This window comes from Fulmarus glacialis, unplaced genomic scaffold, assembly GCF_000690835.1.
Source record: "Fulmarus glacialis isolate BGI_N327 unplaced genomic scaffold, ASM69083v1 scaffold3476, whole genome shotgun sequence".
In the NCBI taxonomy this organism is placed as follows: Eukaryota; Metazoa; Chordata; class Aves; order Procellariiformes; family Procellariidae; genus Fulmarus; species Fulmarus glacialis.
This window is the reverse complement of record NW_009216045.1, coordinates 921-23,078: the sequence shown is the minus strand read 5'-3', so window position 1 is coordinate 23,078 and position 22,158 is coordinate 921. Positions and strand designations below refer to the sequence as shown.

At 39.7% G+C, this 22,158-nt stretch overlaps 1 protein-coding gene across 1 annotated transcript; it reads left to right on the top strand.

Moving 5' to 3' along the window:
• Positions 1-457: 457 nt before the first annotated feature.
• DAZAP1 (DAZ associated protein 1) lies at positions 458-21,255 on the top strand (the record flags this gene model as incomplete). The annotated part of the gene is made up of 11 exons (XM_009579131.1): positions 458-498; positions 954-1,120; positions 1,438-1,503; positions 2,137-2,247; positions 4,638-4,686; positions 9,213-9,295; positions 12,643-12,796; positions 14,299-14,328; positions 14,755-14,895; positions 15,797-15,979; positions 20,261-21,255. Coding segments are annotated over 11 exons (1,198 nt in total), but the record flags the coding sequence as incomplete, so codon positions are not given.
• Between the last annotated feature and the right edge of the window lie 903 nt (positions 21,256-22,158).

Here is a 22,158-nt window from a genome sequence, read left to right as displayed (position 1 = left end):
GAGGTGTTCTGTGCTGGAACTCCTTTCTGCCCCAAAGAGCAGGTAAATGTACTTCCTCTGATGTTCATGTTGTTTTTTTCTGTCTGGCTATTGTAGTGATTTCTCAAAGCAACACTGCCTTCTCAAATACCTGGAAATAAGTGTGGAGGAACTTAGGCTTTTCTGATATTTTTGTCTTCTCTTTGCATAAAAGAATAAAATGTATTCCTGTAATAATCTTGCAATCTCTGTCCCTGCTTGTGGCAGACAAAACAGATGCTTCAGTTTTATGTCTATCTTCATGAAACAGAAGGTAGTTGTCACAAAGAATAGTGAATTCTGATAAAGAAAGGGCTTTGTAGTGTATTTCGGAGGCCTCAGTACCACCAGACCTCTTCAGAATAGCTGACTTCTGCATTAAATAAGATGAAACATCTGTCGTGTAGCACCCTAAAACTGCTGTATGCTTCAATTGCAGAAAACTGTTTGTGGGTGGCTTGGACTGGAGTACGACACAAGGTAAGCTATGTATTCTACAGTCGTTGAGCCAGGCCTTTGTGAAGCGCAAGACAATGTACAGATACACAGCTTTTTAACAGACAGTACTGTTGTAGGAAGATTTGGATGAGATTGTACTGCTCTCTTCTGTTAACGAACAAAATTTTCTGTAGAGACTTCAAATATATGTTAATCACTTTTGTTTTTATATTTCCTATCAGTATTTGGTATTGAAGTTTTTGTCAACTCAGAAGATGTCAATTTTTAATCATTGCTTTACTGTGATACTGCTTTTCTTTTGTGTAAGTGGAAATAAAGCAGTATATACCATTTGTTTAGAGGAAGTAAAATTTAATCATTTTCAAAAGATGAGTTTGAACTTTTTTAGCTGTTTGCTTATCTTTTGTTTCATAATTGCGAACACAGCCTGGTAAAGTTAATATCTGGTTCTGTTTAATATATGCTTTTTTTAACAGAAACTCTTCGTAGCTACTTCTCCCAGTATGGAGAAGTTGTAGACTGTGTAATAATGAAAGACAAAACAACGAACCAATCTCGAGGATTTGGATTTGTCAAATTTAAAGATCCCAACTGTGTGGGGACAGTACTGGCCAGTAGACCTCATACGTTAGATGGCCGAAATGTAAGTTGCTTTTGTGTTTTGGGTTTTTTTTCTGCTTCAGAACTTTCTGCTCCAGACTGCTTCAAAGATCTGTGTTAAATTCTGGCTTCTTATTTACAGACTGGGTAGTGTAAAAGTTACCTGGTTTTTGGTTTTAATTATTTATTGTAAGACAGCGTTAACTCAATGATTTGTGTCATGTTGTAGAAGCGATGTGTTGACAATAGCTTTGATCTGAGGAGCTGGATTTCAGCAGTGCTGTGTTCAGCTGCCATAAACGTAACTTTTAGAACAATATTCTGCATGCTGAGATCTGACCAAACTGGAACTTCTTCCAGATTGATCCAAAACCATGTACACCTAGGGGGATGCAACCAGAAAGGACACGACCGAAGGAAGGATGGGTAAGGAAAGATACTTGGTTTATGCTACCTGTTTTCCAAGTTTTGGCTTACCTTCTAGCAGTTTAGTTGAATTCACTTGGATTATATCCAGGTTTTAAAATCAGGAGTCAGTATGCAGGCCTTGAGTGTAGATTTTATTTCTGAAGAATGTCTTCTACTTAGATTTCCATGGTAAGACTCCAAGTATAATACAGTGTTAAGGAACATTTTGTGTTTGCGTCAAACTCAGTTTGTGGGTGTGGTATTTTCTTAAGCTCTTAGCAATGCTTTTAGTTGAGTTCTTCGGATCTTGCAACAAGTGTCTGGAAGCGCACTCGGAGGACTGATGCTCTTTTCCAGCCTACTTCACACCCTGCAGGTTAATACGATCTCATTATAAAATGAATAAATGGCCTCAGAACACAGTCCCTAGTTTTCTGATCTTCGGAAGAACAGAGGCTGGGTTATAAATGCAAACACTAAACTTCTGAGCTCTGAACATGCGGTTGCTTCACTTTAATGACTCGGAGACTTCCAGCCTGGAGATGGCTCCCCCTCAACCTGCAAGAGACCATTGTTCATGTTTAAGTGTAAAATGATAGAAGTAGCCAACTTTATTGTCCTTCTGACTGAATTTTTTCCTCCTTGATTTAGCAGAAAGGATCCAGGAGCGATAATAATAAATCAAATAAAATTTTTGTTGGTGGGATTCCTCATAACTGTGGCGAGACAGAGCTCAGGGAATACTTCAAGAAATTCGGAGTGGTGAGTCATTCAGCATCATGGCAGTTATCAGTCGGTTGTAAGATGCTTTCCCTCCCCACTGCCTTTTCTCAGATTTCGTCAAGCTGTCAAATTTTGGGTTAATTTAGACAAACTGCTGTAGGGACATATTGAAGCGTTTTGTGATAAACTGTAGTAAACGTTCATCATCTTGAAATGTATCTTGCTGTTTGTCAAAATCTATTGCTCTTGTGTGTAACTTACTTTGCTGCTTCTGTCTCCTCTTGTTTAAGTCTACCTGATGCATTATTCTGTTCCTTTCTTGCAAAAACTCCTGAGTTGAGTTGGCTTAAGAATAATTTTTTCCCTTTCAATTGATAACTTGCAGCTCGGCGATTAAAAAAACTTTGTTGAATTTTTTTTTTGTTTTTGGGAACAGCGAGTACTTCAGTGAGCTTATGACTAAGATCCTCGTCTTTGACTACGTGTGCAGATAGGTTAAATTTTGCAGTCTCCTGCCGTTATTTTGGTAACAGTAGTTGCTTTTAAATCATCATCTGGAATCATCATCTGGAACCTCCATTCTAGAGACAACATGTCCATTCTAGGCTCATGTTATGCACCTGTTTTTAATTCGGTTTGTAACTTCGGACTGAAATGACTGTATCTTCTGATTTGGGGTTTTTTTTCTATTTAGTTTTAATTCCCATTTATCCCGACTATCGTTGCACCTTTAAGATGGTAAACGATTGAACTAAATTACTAAATTCAGCTGTGAATAAGTTTGAGAAACTTAAAGATTGCCTGAGTTAAATTCAAGACTGTGCCAGTGTATGTGAACTTGCCATCTTTGAGTGGCATTTAGTGTGTTCTTCTGATACTTTTTTTTAATCACCTTTCTCTAAGATCTCTTCTTAGTGGCAGCAAAGGATTTGTTGATTCTTTCTCAAGTGGCTAAGTTTATCAACAGTACTGTATTTAAAATTTGATTAAGATAATTTAAAAAAAAAAATATAAAAGGCAATGGCTAACAACTGTTTCTTTAGTTTGAAAGGCTGCAGTAGACTTGTAAATAAAAATGGGGGAGCATGTTCCACAGCTGTGGAGCATAATATCTAAAGGCTCTTCCTCACAGACTTTTGGCTTTCCAATTCTGACCTCTGGATGGCTTGGGAGATACAGGGTTATGTTCCACCAAATATAGAAGGCAACAGCCATTAAGTGTAAGTGCCTTTAAAAGTAAGTAGTAGAACTTTAACAATAGTATAGAAATTGGGGAGTCTATATAGCGTTCTTAATGAGTTACCTTTGGAGAAGTAGAGGCTTGTATATATGTTTTGTGGCCACAGAGTGAAGAGGCAAAAGCAGGCACTGATTCTTAGACATGGTAATTGCTTGGTAAATAAGACCAGTGTGAAGAAGGGGATCCAAATGGACCAGTGGGGAAAAAATCTGGCACTGTCGCATGGCATAATCCCCAAATGGGGATGAATCTCAGCTGTTAGCATCCAATAGGATATATTCAAGTGAGTGTATATGGTGTAATAACTTGAAAAGTATGTTTTCTAGCTGTAAGTAAAAGGTGAATTTGCGTCAGATTTTAAGCTAATTCAGGGAATTCTAGTAAAAATATCCTAAGATTGACTTGAAGACGAAGATGTGATTCCATGAGATCACACACATTTTGTGACCGCTTTTCTGCATCTGAGAAATTTAAAGGCAGTTCCTTTCAGCTGTTTTAATATTGCCTTTGACATAAATGTTACACCTCTAGTTTTGTTTAAACTGTGGCTCACAGTAGTGCTTATTCTGAAAAAAATCAGAACAGCTTGCATTTTCCATTTTTTTGCATTTTTTTTAAGGTAAAATCACGCTGATGCTGATTATCTATAACTTAGGGTTTTTTTGTAATGCTATTTAAAGCACCAATTTATATCTGGTACTCTGTGCCACACTGATATTCAAGTAAGTAATTCAGAGAAGCCGTGCAAATTTTTAAATGTGTTTGGAGTTATGTGCTTTTCATATTGAGAGTGAAAATGTTTAAAAATGGAAGAAGTAATCTTTTCAGAAGCTACACTGATGAATAGTATGTTGAAAAACAGAAACTGTCGGGGTTTTTTTGTAGGCTATAGTGTGGGTATAAACAGTGTAGCGACCTTAATGATAGATTAAAATCTTAAGTGTGATGAGACCTTAAAAAGCCACAATGTAGCAGCTTTTCAGAACAGATGAACTCGGGCTTTTCTTCAACTCCAATAAAGAGCAATATTCCCAATTTGTTTGCACTGTGGTAGGACAGCCTGGTATTGATGGCTACATCGAGCATTTAATTGTGCTTTGTGGATAGAGTGCGGGAAACCAGCCTGTAGTAACTGTTTATAACACTCCCCTGGTAGCACAGTTAGTAGAATTTCCCTTCTCTCTTCCAGGTCACTGAAGTTGTAATGATCTATGACGCAGAGAAACAGAGGCCCCGAGGTAAAGGCTGATCTAGTTTGTCCTTGAAATTTCTTCATACTCTCCTATAGTCAGATGGCAAACTATTTCACACCATCAGAAAAGGTAGACTTTTTTTTTCTTTGTTGCCTCAGGAAAAAGAATAATTCACTGGGCAAATACCACTTCAAGTCTAGACTCTTCATCTACAGCTTTAGTTGCTATCTGTGCATTTAAAGTCAGATGTTTCATGTTCATTTATGTTTTTTTGCTAGTTTTTTAGTTGAATGAAATTTAATTCTCAAGCCGCTCCTGTGGCTTAAGGTTCTATTTGGAGGAAAAAAAATATCAGCAGACTTTCCTCCTGTTCCACATGAAGGTATGTTGATGTCTGTAATTGCATGGGGGGGGATACTGCAGTTCAGAGTACTTCTGAACATGAGATTAGAACAGAATCCATCCATTATATGCTTTTTGTTTTGGTTAAATGGCTTCACTTAAAGAAAAACACTTCTTAAACTACACAAAATAATTCTGAAATATATATATTTTGGTTGGGATGTATAATCCCTGTATGCTAGACTGCCTTTTTTAAGGAAGAAAAAAAAAAAAACGGAAGTTTCACTAGACTGTTTAATCAAGTTGGTAAGCTTTGGTCAAAATATGAAGCAAGTTTCATGTCATCCACCTTCCATTGCATCTGTCATCTGTTTGACAATTAAGAGGCAATATTTTAAATACGTGAAGCTTAGTTGCACTGACCACCTTGTAGCATGTTCTACATGCTAGAGAATAGTTTGCCATCTGAACTTTCATTTCTCTTCTGACTCATTATTAAGAAATATATTCTTCACTTCATATTTATTAAGCTGTTAAGTCTTAGTTTTATTTTTAATTTAGACATACATCCTTAGTGACATATTTAAGTGTTTCATAGTAAAGTATGGTAATGTTAAGTAAGTTCTTCTTTTTTTTTTTCTTTTCTCTCTGTGAATTGTTTGACTGTGATTAACGATATCTCTTTAGATTTCTTCTCTCTAGGTGGTAATTTATCACAGAGGTACAGGCCAGTTCCACAGTCAGAGGAGGGACGGGCTTTGTCTTTTATTGGAGTGTAAACGAAGTTTCAATATATTTGTTTTTTTTGTTTTCTTGCTTTAGCTATCTTAATCTTCTTTCAACAGATACCTTTTTTTTTTTAAGCAGAACATAAATTCATCTATTTAAATGCTCTAGAGCATCTGATTTTAAATAGAGGAGGCAATGGAGACAAAGATACGGGCATCTGAGTATAATTTGTGGCTAAAGTTCTGAAATATTTCAGTAATTATGTCTTTGTAATATTTAATCCCAGCCTTGCAGCCTCTGAGCAAAAGGTACTAAAACATCACGCCTCGTCTGGATTAATCCTAGTCTCAATTAATGGCTTCTCTGCTTAAAGCTATACAAAAAAAAACCAAAGAGGGCTTCAGGTCTACTTCCTAGGTGGTTCTGCTTAAAGCAGAAGTGACAGATGTGTGCCGGTTTGAAAACCTATCTGTCTCCATCCAGTGTGCAGATGTACTGCAGAATACTTTCTCCCTTAATTCATCTGACGTCTTAAACAGTGTTCTTGAATCCTGTTGCTCTGGCTTTCATTTTTGTTCTGTTACATTCTTTTATGTAGTGTGGTAACCTGATTGTCATCTCCAAAAATGGTCTTGTTAATCCCTGGGGGTGTGCTAGGAAAAACTCCTCACAGTTTGTATTCAGTAGTCCTGGTCATGTGTCCCAGAACACATTTTATCTTGCCTTCTCTTTCTGGTCTGTATTCTGTTGCATAGAGTCCTACTCAGTCTATACATTTGTCCTTTTAACACGATGCCTAAATGACTATATATTTATAAAATTTAAAAGGCCAATTCACTGCCATCTTCTACTTGTACCATTCTGAATTTTGCCTTCTTCCATTAACTTTACCATCCTTGCGTTTTGAACAGATCCCTGACTGCATGTCATTTTACTAGTTTGCTGGTAGGAGGAGGGAAAAATTACGCCTGTTACTAATCCCTGTAGCGTTCATCTACCTTCAGCTTCTCACAAGAACGCTGGGAACCAGATTCTCGTTTAGTGTCAGAGCTACAGTGATGCCCTTGAGGAGCCGGCTGTGTTTCTTCAAGTATCCAAGTCGTCTTTGCTTACTCGCAGTCCCTACCTGCTTCTGTTAGCTCTCCTGCAAGCAGTGCTTTCATCAAAAGTCTTTTCAGAGTCCCAAGTATAAGCGCAGCCAGCCTCATTACACCTTAAAAGAAACAGTGGCTTTGTTGCAGTCTCTGCTTCTCATGCTTTCTATTCTTGGCTAAACCAAAAACTGTGAAGTAATTTACAGGTTCTTGTTGTGTTTGTGCTCTTCTTCCCCTTGGCTTCAAACCAGCGTCATTGCTCTGTTCGGTAATCCACTTGGATTCCTGCTAAATGCAATTAGTTTCTCTAGTCTTCAATAAAGTCCTGTCCTTCAAAAAATAAAGTTACTGGATGATAGACTTCTTCACTTTTACTGTATTTAAAATTTCATGTCGTTGGAATTTTGCCATGTATTGTACTCCGATTTCTTCACTGTTCCTTATCTTGTGGTGTTTGACAGTTTTAAATCCTTTTTTTTTTTTCTTTTTTTCTTTACTGGCTTCCTCAATGACCTCTTATTCTCCTTCCTTCTCCCTCTCCAAACCCCATCCCATGCCACAATCTATTCCCCTCCTTCAGTCGTCTTGGAATCAAGTTAAACAAGCAATCTTCATATGTAGATGGCATCCCTCATTTTTCTTTCCCATGTCTTTTTAGATAAAGGCTGTAATACTAAATGTGTGATTTAAATACAAATACTTTTCTTTTGGCTCTAATACTTAGATTCTAGTTAACCTCAGACAAATATATTGTGATGAAATGCTGCTCTCAATTTTGAGGCTGCTTTCATCACAGGTCAACAAAACTTCGTTTATACTGCCAGTCTCTTGTGTGTGGGAAATGCTAAGTTTTTTCCTTTTTATTTTAAGTTTATTTTAGTGATGTCTTTTGCTCTTGTTGCTGACAGCAGAATTTGACCTGCTGGTATCTATTTTGGCCTGTATCTTTGTGTATTTTTTATATATAAACTTTCTCTACAATAGGCCTCTTTGGGCTTACCCAACCCAGTTGGATAAGCTTAGAGAGACACTAACTGTTATAGATACTGTATTTCTGTTTAACGCTTTAGAGCAATATATGGCTGCTGTCAGCACTAGCTGCAAAGCAAAATGCAAACCAAGGGGGAAATCTTGGGTTTCAGAAAAGCAGAAATGCATCCATGTTCCATATGCTTTTGATGCCGCACCTCGTTTTTTCTTTCTAATTTTTATTGCTCTACTCTTAGCTAATCTAAAGAATGGCACAGTTTACGTACTGCATGTGTTCTTACCTTTCCTGGGATTCGGTTGTTACACCAGCAATGAGTGGTTGATGGCATGAACCAGCCTCTGTGTTCTGTGAAATTAACCACTATTTTGCCACTCTCTCGGCAGTATCAGCAGCTACAACCTAAGTGCAGTGGTTCTCAAAGTGTGACCTCAAAAAGTGATGTAGTCCTGGGGCTTTGCCTCTCTTCCAGCATCTTCTACAGGCATCAGGCACTCCCCCGCAACCTTTTAAAAAGCTGCTGGATTCAGCTGAGCTGCCACCGTCGAGGGCTATGGTCAGATAAAAGGGCATGAGCTACCCTTGGGGATCTGGAGCAGTTAGCAATGTCTTGGGCAAAAAGAGGGACTGAAAAAGTGTTGCGTAGATTTTCAAGAGAAAAGCAGCAGGAAATACAAGAAATAAATAGATTAAGGGACATGACAGCAAGTATCGCATTCTGTATAAGCAACACTTCTTTAGCTGGCAGGGGTTGCTGTGTTTGGAAGGAGTAATGTCTGTTACGTGCTTTTTCTAAGGTGTGGAAAACTTGAGAACCTCTGATCTAGGTTGTTAGTTTCTGAAGCTTCTCATTCATCCATGGAGTGGTAAAATTTTTCATGCTTTAACAGCTACATTTCAAAGACAACTTTCTTATTTTCCACGGAAAATATTCACTAATTGGAAGAGAGGGATAAGGGATGGGAGGAAGTTGCTTTGCAGCTTTGGGGAGCAGGGACATAATAGGTTTTCCTTGGGAACCTAGTCTGAATCAAAGATAGGAGCAGCAAAGTTGCTTGACTTTAATCTGCTGTCCCACAAGTATTTTGTTTTTAATCATGTGGCACAGTTATATTTATGACTATATTAGCACTTTTTTTCCATTTCCTGGTAGGTGGGTTAGGAATAAACCAGATTAAAAGATCGTTAACAAGCTCAGTTTGTAAGTTGCATGTGTGAAACCAAGATGAGGCATTCATTGCCTAATTACAGAAAGTATCCATTGCAATTTTCTCAGATTGACTTTTTTGAAAATTTAACACAAGTCTCGGTTATCTGAAACCCCTGCTTGAACCCTTGGTCCGCCCCTAATACTGTTCATCATCCTGTTTTGTGTCACAACACCCTGCTACCTTGATTCACTCTTCGTCGTTGGCTAGGTTTTGGATTTATTACTTTCGAGGACGAACAATCAGTGGACCAGGCTGTCAACATGCATTTTCACGACATCATGGGCAAAAAAGTGTGTAGTTGTAGTTTTATTTTACCTTAAGAAAGAACCAAGTCTTGGGCAACTAGCAGTTTCACTGGTGAATAGAAATTATTGATTCAGTTAGGCGGGAGAGCATCTATGTCCAAATTCAAGGCTTTATCCATGAAGGTGGGGAAAGTCTTCTGAGTTTGCTTAAAGGGCGAGAGAGGCAGTTAGCTTGTGGCTCAGCTCATAGCAGAGACAGATCTTGAAAGCCTGAGAACTTAGGCTGTGGACTGTTTTGTTTTGGGTAAGGCCTTGTGCTGACAGACCTGGGGGGCTGCTCTGGCTGAGCATAGCTTACATTACACCGAACTGATGACGACTGCCTTTGTTTTGAGCACTGCTTAGGCGCAAGGATAGAAGTTAGTTGTTTACAGCTGTTTGAAAATCAGAATCCCAATGAAATCTGAGTTGTTCAAGGCTTGGTTTAAGATACCACTCCTTCAGATGTGTATTTGATACTCAAATTTTGAGGTGGTGTGAGACAATCTACTTTATATAATCTTAAACTTAAAAAGAAAAAGAAAAAACATCGTGAAGGATTGGTTTTTAAAAAAATTGGGTCACTTACTGTGAAACTTTGATACAAACCCACGTACTCTATATAGCATTTAACCACAATGCAGTTAAGTGACCTCTGGTTGTTTCATCTTCATACTGTGTTGTCAGCAAATGGGTGTTTGATAGGGAGGAATTTTTTATAGGCTTGCTTTGATGTTACTCAGCAAGGAACATGCTTGTACCTGTGGAAAAAAACCTAAAAGCAAATTGTTGCAGGACACCCAAGTTTTATACAGAGAAAATAATAACTTCTTAAAGAAAAATTAACCACAGGAAATTCTGGTAAATTTAAAGTCCTTGCAGCTTTACAGTATATCCACAATTTTTAAAGTAAGCGTTAAAACTGCTAACCTTAGAGAGAACAGGTTTCAAGGAGACACGAGAACACTGTCACTTTCCTTAAATTATTGCATTGTATAATTTTGCATTGTCTTTTAAAGTCTTTCTATGTGCTGATATTTCATAAGCATTTATTTAGCTAGCAGGGGATGTATTCTTGCATATCAGTGGAATTTTGGTTAATTGTGCAGTATATAATGCTTTTTTATTCCTATGAACTTGTTTTGGGGTTGAGGGGTGGGCCGATTTCCTAATAATGGAAATGAAGCAAATGAAGAAATGTGCTTGTGTAATCAAGAACGTTAGTGTATGTTCTTGATTACTAGTATTTTCCTCTTGTGAGCAGTTGAGTATTGCCATTCGTGAGCAGATGCACTGACAGCAGTAAATTTACATTGGTATGTGTATGAATTGTCTATATCGTATGTACATCCTCTGATCTTTCCTTGGAATTGCCTTAAATTTACATGAACCACTTAAATGAGAGGTCATATCACAAAGCGATGTGCTAGATATAAACAGGAACAAAGGATAGTACATCTGCTGAAATGGTTCTGGGAAAGTATGGAGAACCCTGTGTGAGCCTTCGAAATGTCACCTCTTACGCTGCTGGTTTTCAGAATACGTCAGTGCTAATTCAGAGTTCTCCGTTGTTTCCCAAAGAATCTCAGTACCAAAATGAAATAATCTATTTTTGCCTTTTTTTTTTTTTTTTCCTTTCAATGACATAAAAAGCAGAAACATGCAGTGTTTTTTCAGCTAGGAGCAACGGAGATGCCTCATTTCTTGGTGTAAACTGGGCTTTAGGCAGGTGTAGCATTTTAACCTCGGCGCTAAGAATATTGCACAGGGATTTTTCAGTCCTCAGTTTGGCAGTTCACCACTTCCAACTGTGCACTGAAAAATTAATGGAATTCTTCCACATAGATTAATGAACTCCAGATACTGCGCTCTCTTCATTGACTAATAATGTCTACTTTAAAAATGGTATCTCTTTCTTTTTGGTAATTAAAAAGGTATTGCTGAAATGAATCCATATGTTGTTGAAAGGAAAAAAATTAAAATTGCAAGAAGGACTCTGCTTTTGTAAGCAATAACTGAATTCCCTCAAGGCAAATGTGTTAAGACTCATTAATTTGAGTCCTTTGAAAAATTCCCTTGGTTCCTCTCTGGAAGGGCCTTCAGCTGACAGAGATTTGGTTACTGTCATGTCTCGTGTCCTTGGGGCATCTGCAGTGGGGTGGGGGCGGGGGGCTTTGTCCTTGCCTTGTGCCTGTTTCCTGTTTGTTCTCTGACATGAATGGTTTTTAAGACATGGCAGGAAGAATTCTGAATACTTTATTTTCCATACTACTCAGGCCCATTGATGATTGAGATTTATTTTCTTTGTACTCTGGCACCCATTAAAATTAATCATAAAATAAAAAAGACTTTAATTCAGCATGCATGAGTGCTGAGAGTGTTTCATTAAATCAGAAAGTGGATTTTTTTGAGAGGTTTATATTGAATGTGCAGCTTATTTTAAGTAGGTCAAATGCACTTATTCGATGGCTTGGAACACTAGGACATTTTATCTTTGAATAAAATAAGTTAAGCACTGTGGCTTACTAATTTTAAAAACAGGAGGGCTTTTGTCACTGACTTAACACAGTATGAAGATTTGCTTCTTATTGACTCAACTGTCCATTTTTATTACTTGCATGTTTGTTTACTTTTTTGTTAGATGTAATGTAAGATTCTCTTATCACATCCATTCCCTCTGACATTGTTTGAGTTAATTGAGATTCTTTAAGCGTTAGCCTGGGGAAGGTAAGTCTTTATCTTCCATTAGACATTTAAATAAAATCTAAGTTTAAAAACAAACAAACAAAAAACCAAACAAACAAATGTGTGTTTCTCAGGTATGAGCAGAGCTGAAATTGTAGTTAGATGGGGTGGGTTTAAACTGTAACTTTCAAATGAACCCCAAACATGTTTGAATGGTTAAAGCATTAGTACCCTTTTTCAGAGCGTACTCTTTACTCTAAGTTCTTTTTTTACTGAAAATGTCATCTTTGTAACCCCTGCCTTAAATGTTAAATTACTATATAAATAATTTAAAAGATTATGCTTTTTTAAAGTGAAGAGCCGTTGTAAGAGGGTACTGCTGTTTTAAGATTAAAGCCAATGAATACTGTACTATGATGAAACATAAGTGATTTGTAGGATGTTTTACTTGAAATACCTCAATAGTAGGACTTGTAATGTCTTACCATCATATATATTGTACCTGAGAAACATTTTAAATTACTGGCCTTAAGTTTAATAATTAAGTATTTAGACATAAGTCATAAGATGCTAAGTGTAGTCTTAAGTGTAATTAAGGGTGTGTGTGAAGGGAAGGGGGGTATATTAACCTGCACCATCTCTCCTAAATGGTGACTCTGTTTGTTTAGGTGGAGGTGAAACGCGCAGAACCTCGCGATAGCAAAAGCCAAACCCCAGGGCCACCCGGTGCCAGTCAGTGGGGAAGCAGGATCATGCCAAGTGCTGCCAACGGCTGGGCAGGTCAGCCCCCTCCGACCTGGCAACAAGGATATGGCCCTCAAGGTACTGCTCTAGTCGTCTCAGTCACTGTCACAAGAGAGGCTTGCCTTTACAGCTTACTGGTAATTTGGTCCTACTGGCAAATGACAGTATTCCCAGGTTTATCAATGCTGTGGCTGCGCTGGATTATTGATAGCAGAACTGAAATTCCGCACATCAGTCCTTCCCAAGTCTGCTGAGATTGTTCCTTCACTTCTTTTCCCAGAAAACTGTGTTCCATAGGGCAGAAGTCAGTGAGTTGTGCCGAGTCTAGCATGTGTCCCAGGCACTGCTGCACCTCTTCTGTTTGGTTCTGCCTCTCCCCATATAGAATCGGCATGGTTTTCGGTAATGCAGGGAAGGTGTTGAGACAGCTCAACGGCTCAAGTTGTGACTCCAGCTGTGGGATTGTGGCCTGCATGAGACCCTAATGAAAAATCTTGTTGAAATATGGGTTTTCAAGGATGAGGCAGTTTCAGAGGAAGTTATAAGTAAAATTTGAAAGGGATGAGAGAAAAACAGATGGTCCTGTCTTTGGATTTTATTGCTTAATGTACCCTGGAAAAAATAACAAGCAGCTATGGGGCTTGCAGTGGTGCAGGGGAGCACTTACTGCATATAATTTTCTTGATTTAGCTTGAACCCTTCCAGGCTGAAAGGAGCGGCCATGTGTTTTGGGTTTGATGGCTATAACCCCCACAAGATTTTGAAGACAGGATAAATATGCTGAGTTCATCCAAAGACAGTTTTGATAACTTACGGAGAAATATGGTGGTATAATTGAGTTGCGTTTGACAGAACAGAACTTGCTTGCTCTGATATATGAGAAATTTTCACCTGGGGGGCTAAAGGGAGTGTCACTGCTTCGTCTATTGCTACAATAGATGATACCTCAGTGGAGGGATTGCTTGTTTCCCTGTGGTGCTTATTAACTTGAAAGCTGCAGCTGAGGCTTTGACATTCTGCACAGATGTGCTAATCTGCAACTGCGCAAATTGAGAAACTAGATTATTTTCAATGTGGTTATTTGTAGAGAAAATGATATCTGATCTACTGGAAAGATCAATGTAAAACATAAATGCATTTCTCTTTCAATCTTAATGCTGCAACGAATGCAGAAGATGTTTTTATGGTTCAAAAACTTCAAAAATAACTAGGATAAACCTGGTAGTGTATTAAAAATGCTTTGGATGTGTAGTCTGCTGTGATTCTCAGTATTTTTCTTCTTTGTACTAGTATAGTTTCTTGTACTTGGTATGCTCGTAGTTCTTGAACGCTCCATCTGATTTGAGTTTGGGGACTGCTGTCTCTTGTATGCGTTATTTGCTGAATGATTCAGAGTCTCTTCAGAATTGCATATTCAGAAATAGTCCAAGACTTGGACCATAAAAATAGATCTGTAAGGGGCACTGGGAGGATACCCAGTCTATTCCAGAGCCCAGAGCAAGATCAACTTTCTTTTAAATTATTGTTTCATAGTATAGAGCTTCAATGCATGTATAAGTCACTTTTTTGTTCTGTTTTAGGGATGTGGGTGCCAGCTGGACAGGCAATTGGTAAGTACGTTATGTAGGACCAATTTTAACAGAAAAATTCTGAGTGAGGGTGCAGTTTCTTTAAGAATTCACAGTGATTTGTGAATTTCTGTAGTATTTAACCTACATTTGAAAGCTTGATTGAATTTGTCCTGAAAGAACGAAGGAGAAGATAGTGTATTCTTAACAAATCAGTAATGGAAGCTGACATACATCTTGCTGTTGGCAACCACGCTAATTTGTTATCAAGGAATTACGTTCTAAACTGCAATTATTTACAGTAGTGATACTTGGAGGACCAATGTTTCCCGAAGTAAGAATTCAGAGAAGGCTGAGGCTGCATCTGAAATCTATCAAACAGCTTTACCCCACCTAGAGGATGCTGACTTCAGCAGCAACTTTTCACTATTAAGCCGCTTTAGCTCTTGGTTTCTCTTAATTTTCTAGGTGGATATGGACCACCTCCTCCAGGAAGAGGAGCTCCACCACCACCACCACCATTTACCTCATACATAGTCTCTACACCTCCTGGAGGATTCCCACCTCCACAAGGATTTCCACAGGGCTATGGCACCCCTCCACCATTTAGTAAGTGACCTACAAGAGTTTGAGTAAGTCCATCACCAAATTCGGTTTTCAACTTTTGCTCATCTTTCTCTGGACTTGGATTTTTTTCCCCTACATTTTTCTCCCATCTGTTGTTAGATGTTTTGCCTAGATTGCATATTCTGAGCTATAATTAACTGTATAAGTATTTTTGTCGGTGAGTTGGGTTACTTTTTTCTTGGGTGCAGTAATCATTTATGTTCTCTAGTTTAGATCTGTGCTGCTAAATAAATTTAGATTTATTGTGTACCCCTATTAAAACATCTGAGAGAAAAGGTGGAGATTACTGCATGGTGACCTGGGCTAGACACAGGCTGGGATTTTCGGAGAAGCTTAAGGAATTAAGGTCGCAACTGGCATTGGAAATGTCAGTAGGATTTTAGCACCTACCCCCTCAGGCCACCTTTTGAAAAGTCTAGTCACAAACCTGGTTTAAAAAAGAAGACAGAAAATAGCACCCAGTTAGAGTTGCTTGTTCTGCTACGAAGAAACCATTTGTTTGGGATATCTTTTTTTCCTCCTAAGGTCTTGAATGATACGGCTTCCTCCTCATGCCTCTCGTGCGCATGTGAGCACACAGAGTTTGGTCCCTAATTCTACTTTATCACTTTCTCTTTGCTGGTTGCTGATGTGGCTGCAGTCTTCCTTTGGGGTGAGATTTTTCATGTTAGAAAGTATGTTGCTGGGGGTCTTTTAGCCACAGTGGTTGCCAGAGTGTAGGAGTGAATTACTGTATGGCCAGCTGTAGGTAACAAACACTTTGTTTTTAATAGACTTACAAGTATTTTAAAAAAACTTGTATCATACTCTGAAGCCAAGCAAGAAGGCAGGGTGGTGTTTACCTCTGTCTTTTCACATGTATTGTACTTTCCTTGTGTTTCAGGTTTTGGTTATGGTGCTCCACCTCCTCCACCTGACCAGTTTGCCCCACCTGGAGTACCCCCTCCACCTGCCACTCCAGGGGCAACACCACTAGCTTTTCCACCACCACCACCACCATCTCAGGCAACTCAGGACATGAGCAAACCCCCAGCTGCTCAGCCAGAATTCCCTTATAGTCAGTTTGGTAAGTAACTGCATATAAAATAAACTCAGCTTGATCTTTCTCCCCTTCCTGCTTTTCTTTTATACTTGGGTAGAAAGTCAGTGTTCAGAAACAGTTTGCTAACACTGAAGGCACTTCTCTCCAGGATGGGAATGCCAGCCACCAGCTCTCAAGCGATCCCTAAATCATGCAGTATTCTAGCCAGAGGGTATTTTCTTCATCAACTCTAAAACATTGCTTGTATGCTGTGAAATAGTCTTCAGAGACTTGTGCACTGCTAGGATAAGTTACTGATTTGCACTCGCCCTGAAATCTGTAGTTAAAACTTTCTCCAAGAGCTTCACGGAGTTTGCGGTCAACTTTTTTGTGTAACTGACCTTGATCAGATTGGAGAATAGACTTCAAGAGTAAGGGTAGCATCGAGAGGCAAGCAGTACAGGGTATAAGAATCCAAGCTGTGTGCCTTTTCCTCCCTTCCCCCCATTCCTTTCCTGTCTATCTCAAGTTATAGTTCTGTCAGAAGTGTGTAAAGCTTAACTGTGCTGTATAGATAACTGTTTCAGATAGAAGACATTGATGTAACAAGTTTTAAGCCAGGCAGACAGTACTACAAAAAAAAAAAATTGCTAGACAAGTGCTTGTGCTCCTGAGTAAAATTTCTGCTCCTCCCTGTGGAAGCTGAGAGGGAGTTCTCATCTTACTCTTCCACTCAGCCCTATTTCTGGGCAGTGTTGTCCAGAGAGCTGTTTGTGGCATACTGTTTTGTTTTGTTTTTTTTTTTTTGAAGGGATTGTAATTGGTCATTTTTTACTTCTGAAGTGAACTTTTTGCATGCATAAGCCCATGGATTGAGACTGTTCCCCATGTGAACAAGGTCTCCATGTGTGTTAGTGCCTGCCTGCTTCATTTAAAGTGCCTGCAGAAACTGTTATGAAATGAGCACTTTGTAAAGTTACTTTAAATAGATACTATTCAAAGTTCCAAAAATGTAAAACAGACTCTGAAGGAAGACTAGCCTTTCAGATGTGTTTATAAAGCAAGCATATGTTCTCATGTTGAGGAATTTGAAATGTTTTTCAATTTGTTTGTTATAAACACAGTTGCTTTCATAGATAGCTTTGCCCTTGTGACTCAAGAGGAAGTTTTTCTTGTCTTGCCAGAACTTGTCTCTTTGCAGACTCTTTCTGAAGGGGGGTGGACCCTACTAAATAAAGTATAAATCCGTGCACGATCATTTATATTCAGTGGGGAGCCAATATTTGGGATGTGTTGGAAGTTAAGGAAGAATCTGTTTTCCAAAATTGTGAAAAACTGGGAAGGGGGGGTTTCCAGTATTTGGTGTGTATGGTACCACTTGCCTCTTGTATATTCTAGGAAGCCTCTTTGCCAGTGAAATATTCCAGGTGTTCTTAGTCTTTGAAGAGTGCTGGGTAGGGAGGGAGGAGGGAGGACGAGATGTGTAGTACTTCATTTTGAGGAAGAAGGCTAAGAAGGTTAGTTGTTTAAACCACAACTGCAGTTAGTCTCTTGCCTCAAGAGTGCTTTTCTAGCCTGAAAGCTGTTATGAGTACAAGTGCTAACAGGGATAGAGGTATTTAATATGCTACAGTACCACAGAATCATCCACCTGTTCATAAAGCTATGTGTAAAATCTTTTAACCTTTTTTAAAGAGCTTCAGCACTTCATGTGATCGCAAATTAGTTAGCAGCATTGCTGTACAATAGGCAGTCTAGCTGATCTGCATGTATTTACATAAATGCATAAAGCTTATGGGCTTTAAAGAGGCACTGAGTTATCTAATCATTGTGGCATTTTAAGATTTGTCCTGGCTTGACAGCATCTTAAATGCTGCTATGTTTACAGCTAGGATGAATGTAAACACTAGTAAATTAAACACTAACATGGGTGTGTCTCCCTCACCCTGAAAAATTATCTCTGTACAGGGCTCTCTTGGGGTTCGTCACCCTGGTCTCCTCATTTCTTACTAGGGCTGGGTACCTATTCTCAAGACCCTTCAGGCTACGCGCCAATACTTTGTTTACACTCTTATGGTCAGGCTGAGCAGTGAGAAACCTAGGTAGGTGGTGCCTATTTACAACCAATGCTCTTGATATATCTGCCTTTGGGAAATTAACTTGTGTTTCTTGCAGGGTCTCTTTTAAGAGGGTGGGGGGAACAATGCGGCTCAAATGTTTACTTGTGTGAGTAGGGGCAACGCAGTTCTTTATGTTCATTAGCTGGCTGAAGTGAAAACTCGCGACTGAAGTATGAATGACGCTGCTGTTTGCTTCCCCAGCTGCTGCATTGGCGAGGCTTTCTCCTGTGTAATCGAACTGAGCTCAGGTTCTTAAGCAAGACAGTAAAACCGTAATGGTCGGCACAGCTCCCTTAGAGAGTAGAGGTGCTGGTGCAAGCCGAGAGCTGCAGCAAGAATTAAGAAAGCAGGGGAAGACAATATGTACTTAAATGTCTGGCTGTTCAGGTTTGTGCTGTAGGTTTCCTTTGTGATAAACAAATCGAGAACTGTGGTTTCCACCACTTAATGCTGTAACACTGCAGTGTACAGTGAGAATAACTTGGTTTTTTTTTCCCCCCACTCCGAGCCTCACCCCTTGGCAAACAATTAAATTGTATTTTTGGTTGCCTGCTTATCTCTGTCTGAAAAAAATGACTGGATTAGCATTTTGAGCTAATAGAAGCCTGTGATAGATGTGTTTTAAGGCTCATTAGTGGTAGCAAGTCCTGAGAGACAGGCAGAGCTTGAAATTGAAATACTGAAGACATGCTAAGAGACTTTGTCTTGGATTAAGAGAGTTAAACCTGCTTTAAGCCTGCATAGAGAGAAGCAGAACTGCAGAAACGTACTTAGTAATTAGGATTCTTAATACCATCTTTCATAGCAGAGCTTGCACTGATGCCACTGTTATGATTAAGAGTCGTATTTAATTACAGGAACTTTTATTAAATTCCTCGATTTCTCAGTGTTCTTAATTTACATCTAGTTGTCTTTCATATTGGCAGCAAGAATTCCAGCAAGTCTTTTGTCTTTGCCCTTTCTCCCTATCCCCAAATTCTGCTTACTCTAAACCTATTCTGAATCTGGTCTTTGGCATGGATCCCATTGCAGAGCGCTGGTCGCAGCCTCACTGAGCAGGCAGGAGGACAGTGTGGCAGGAGAGGAGGAGTGTTTAGTTCCTCAGATTGAGGAAGAACAAGTTAAACGTTAACTTGCAGCATGCATTAGCGTAAACTTTAGTTGAGACACAGTACCTGTTCAGGCTTAAAACTAACTGAACTTGGATGCAGTTGGTGGTGTAGGGGATGTGGGAGAAGGGCTTTATAGTTGTTTACTGACTGCTGCTTATCTTTAGCCGGCTTAGAAGTATTCGCCACCATCTGCAGTAGCACAGGGTGTCAGGTTTTGAAATGGAGCTTTGTTTTTTGAACTTGCAACAAATACACTTCAGCCTGTCCGTGCAGTGAGTTTTCAGGGAAGGATGTTAGTTATTTCTAAGGGCAGATTTGGACCAAGGGTTCCATTATAAAGTATATAATGGGTGCAGTAGTAGCAACCTTCTGGATTCTGCTTTGCCAACTTTGCCCCCTCATGTTTCAATTTACTTTTTTTGAATTGAGTATTCCTTGAAAGAGGGGCTGATTAGTTAATTAAAATATATATTCAGGCAACAGTACTCTGTTTTTTGAAAGGGAATTTAAGATTGTCTTCTCCAGCGTGTCTTTTCAGCAAAGGAAGTTTTTGACTGTCCAGGGAAGATGGTGAAGCTGACTCTACAAAGCCAGTGTCATATAACTCTGCGCAGTCAGTCTGAGGTGCTGCGGTTTAATAGGTGTGAGATTTCAGGAAAAACTTCCTTGCTATATCTTCATCTCTGCTGATCCTGAGAGTACTAGTTTTTAGCCAATAAACAACCCAGCCCAAAACAAAACAAAAAACTATTCAGAATGAGCTGACAGCAAACCTGCAAGCCACTTCAAGCTTCTGAACAGCCGTAATACGATAGTTTAACTACCAGCCTGGGTAGGGTTACCTCAAAAGTGAAACTTACCGTTTCTGCATACCTATTCAGTTCTGCTTTTTGCCTGTTTCTTCTGTATGAGAAGGTAGATAATTGCAAGAACTGAAAGCAGCTGCTTATCTTAACACGTTAGACCGAGGTGTTTGTTCCGGAGGCCGTGCAAGGGGGGAGGGAGCGGCATCAGGCTTTGAATTTGCGCCTCTGCTGCGTGCCTGTGGATGATACTGGAAGCTTACTCTGCTGCCTTTTTCCCCTTCTCCCCAGGGTATGGACAAGACTTGAGTGGTTTCGGACAAGGTTTCTCTGATCCCAGCCAGCAACCCCCTCCCTACGGAGGCCCCTCGGTGCAACCATCAAGTGGCCCACCTGCAGGAGGAAGTGGTTTTGGACGAGGACAGAACCATAACGTGCAAGGATTTCACCCCTACAGGCGCTAGCATGGGCTGGCAATCAGGGAATTCTGTCCACACAGGGATGTCTGGTACCAGCTGAACCCAGGAATCCCAGACTTCTGAACTTGTGACAATCACATACTTGATGGAAGAAAAACCTAACAACATTTTTTTTTGGGGGGTGGGGGAAGATGGCTTCTGAAGGCAAAGCTGTGGGTGTTTGGACTGCAGTTTTTAAATATTTTCCTTTCTCTAACCCATCAGCACAAATAAAGAAAATGTCACTGGTTCAAACTACAGGGTTTTAAAAATGTCTTCAGCTTTAATTCAAAACTTCAGGTTTCTTTTTTTTGAAATTATTTTTCCTGAGCCTTTGTTTTACCGTATATTGTAAACTTTTATGTTTAAAAGAAAAAAATATATACATTTACAGATTGTGAAATTTTTAAGAGAAATTTTCTACTATGTATGCTGGCTTATTTTTTAATTTAAAACAGGGTTTCCGTTAGCACTGTTGGAAGTGAGGGTAAGCTGCAACCCCCTTACTCCTGACATTAGTGGTGGGGCGGATGGTTCAGAAACTCTGGGAGTTAAAAGAAATCTACTGAGTGTATTTTGCTTTTGTTACCTGACGGTATAGAACTGGTAACAAGGCAGGTGCAGACTTGTTGACGCACAGAGTCACTTACAAAGCGCAGTGTTAGATCTGTGCTTCAAATGCTTTCAAATCCTCTGTGGATTTCATTAGGGGTTAACGGAGGCCTTGTTAAGATGTAGATTTCCCTCAGGCAAAAGGTTTAGGTGCATTTTGCACTAACCAGTGATTACCCCTGGTTTGAATAAAGAGAAGTACATTTGGATTAGAAACACAAGCCTGTCTCCATTTTTTTTTTTTTTTTTTTTTTTTTTTGCTTTTGACAAAAAAGTTTCTTGTGAATTTGTTTTTTCATGAGAAATCAATTGGCAGCCTTGAAAACCATGTCTTAACATCAGTACACAGGCTTACGCTGTGCCTCAGTGGACTGTTGCACTACTAGCAGTGGCATTAAGTCAGCGACTCTTCGCGCCCTCTTCATGAGAGAATGAGCTGTGCTGGTGAAGGGTCGGGGGTGGCACTGTTGGATTTGCTTTGTGGAGGCTGACGAGCCATCACCGCTGTCGCTGGCTCTGACCTGGATTGGATCTGACGTGGCGAAGGGCTGTTGCGCCGAGTCTCCTAAACCTGTCTGGCGTGCCTGTCGCCGGGGCTGCAGGCGGGTCTGCGCGCCTGCGGTCATTCGCCTGTTGATAGCAGCGAGGGGCTTGGGTTGAAGGCTGCTCTTCGTCTGGCCTTGAGGCTTCAAGGCGCTGCGAAAAACGCTTTCTTACAAGCTGCGAGGAGCGCGTGTAGATACCTCATGGATTTGTGCACCTCCAGGAGAGTGCCCCTTGTCTGTCTCTTTCCCCACTTTTGAAATTCAGAGGGAATTTTCCTGGTGACATCATCTACTAGTGCTTACTCAGCGGTCACGTTCCTAATTTCTGTCCTGATGCAGTAAGCGTGCTCTCGCTACCTCACACTGATGATCTAGTTACTGTGTACCTCCTTTTTGGGGAGTTTCTCTGTAACTGCTGAGAGCAGTGTAAAACATGGATTTACAAACACTTTACCTGGGTAGATCAGTGTCCGTAACTATTTGACCTGGGTCTTCTAGAATATCGCTTCAGTCTTTGTCTCATTTAAACGTGGGGTTAAGCCCATGGGAAGTGAACTGTCCTAACACGATAAAC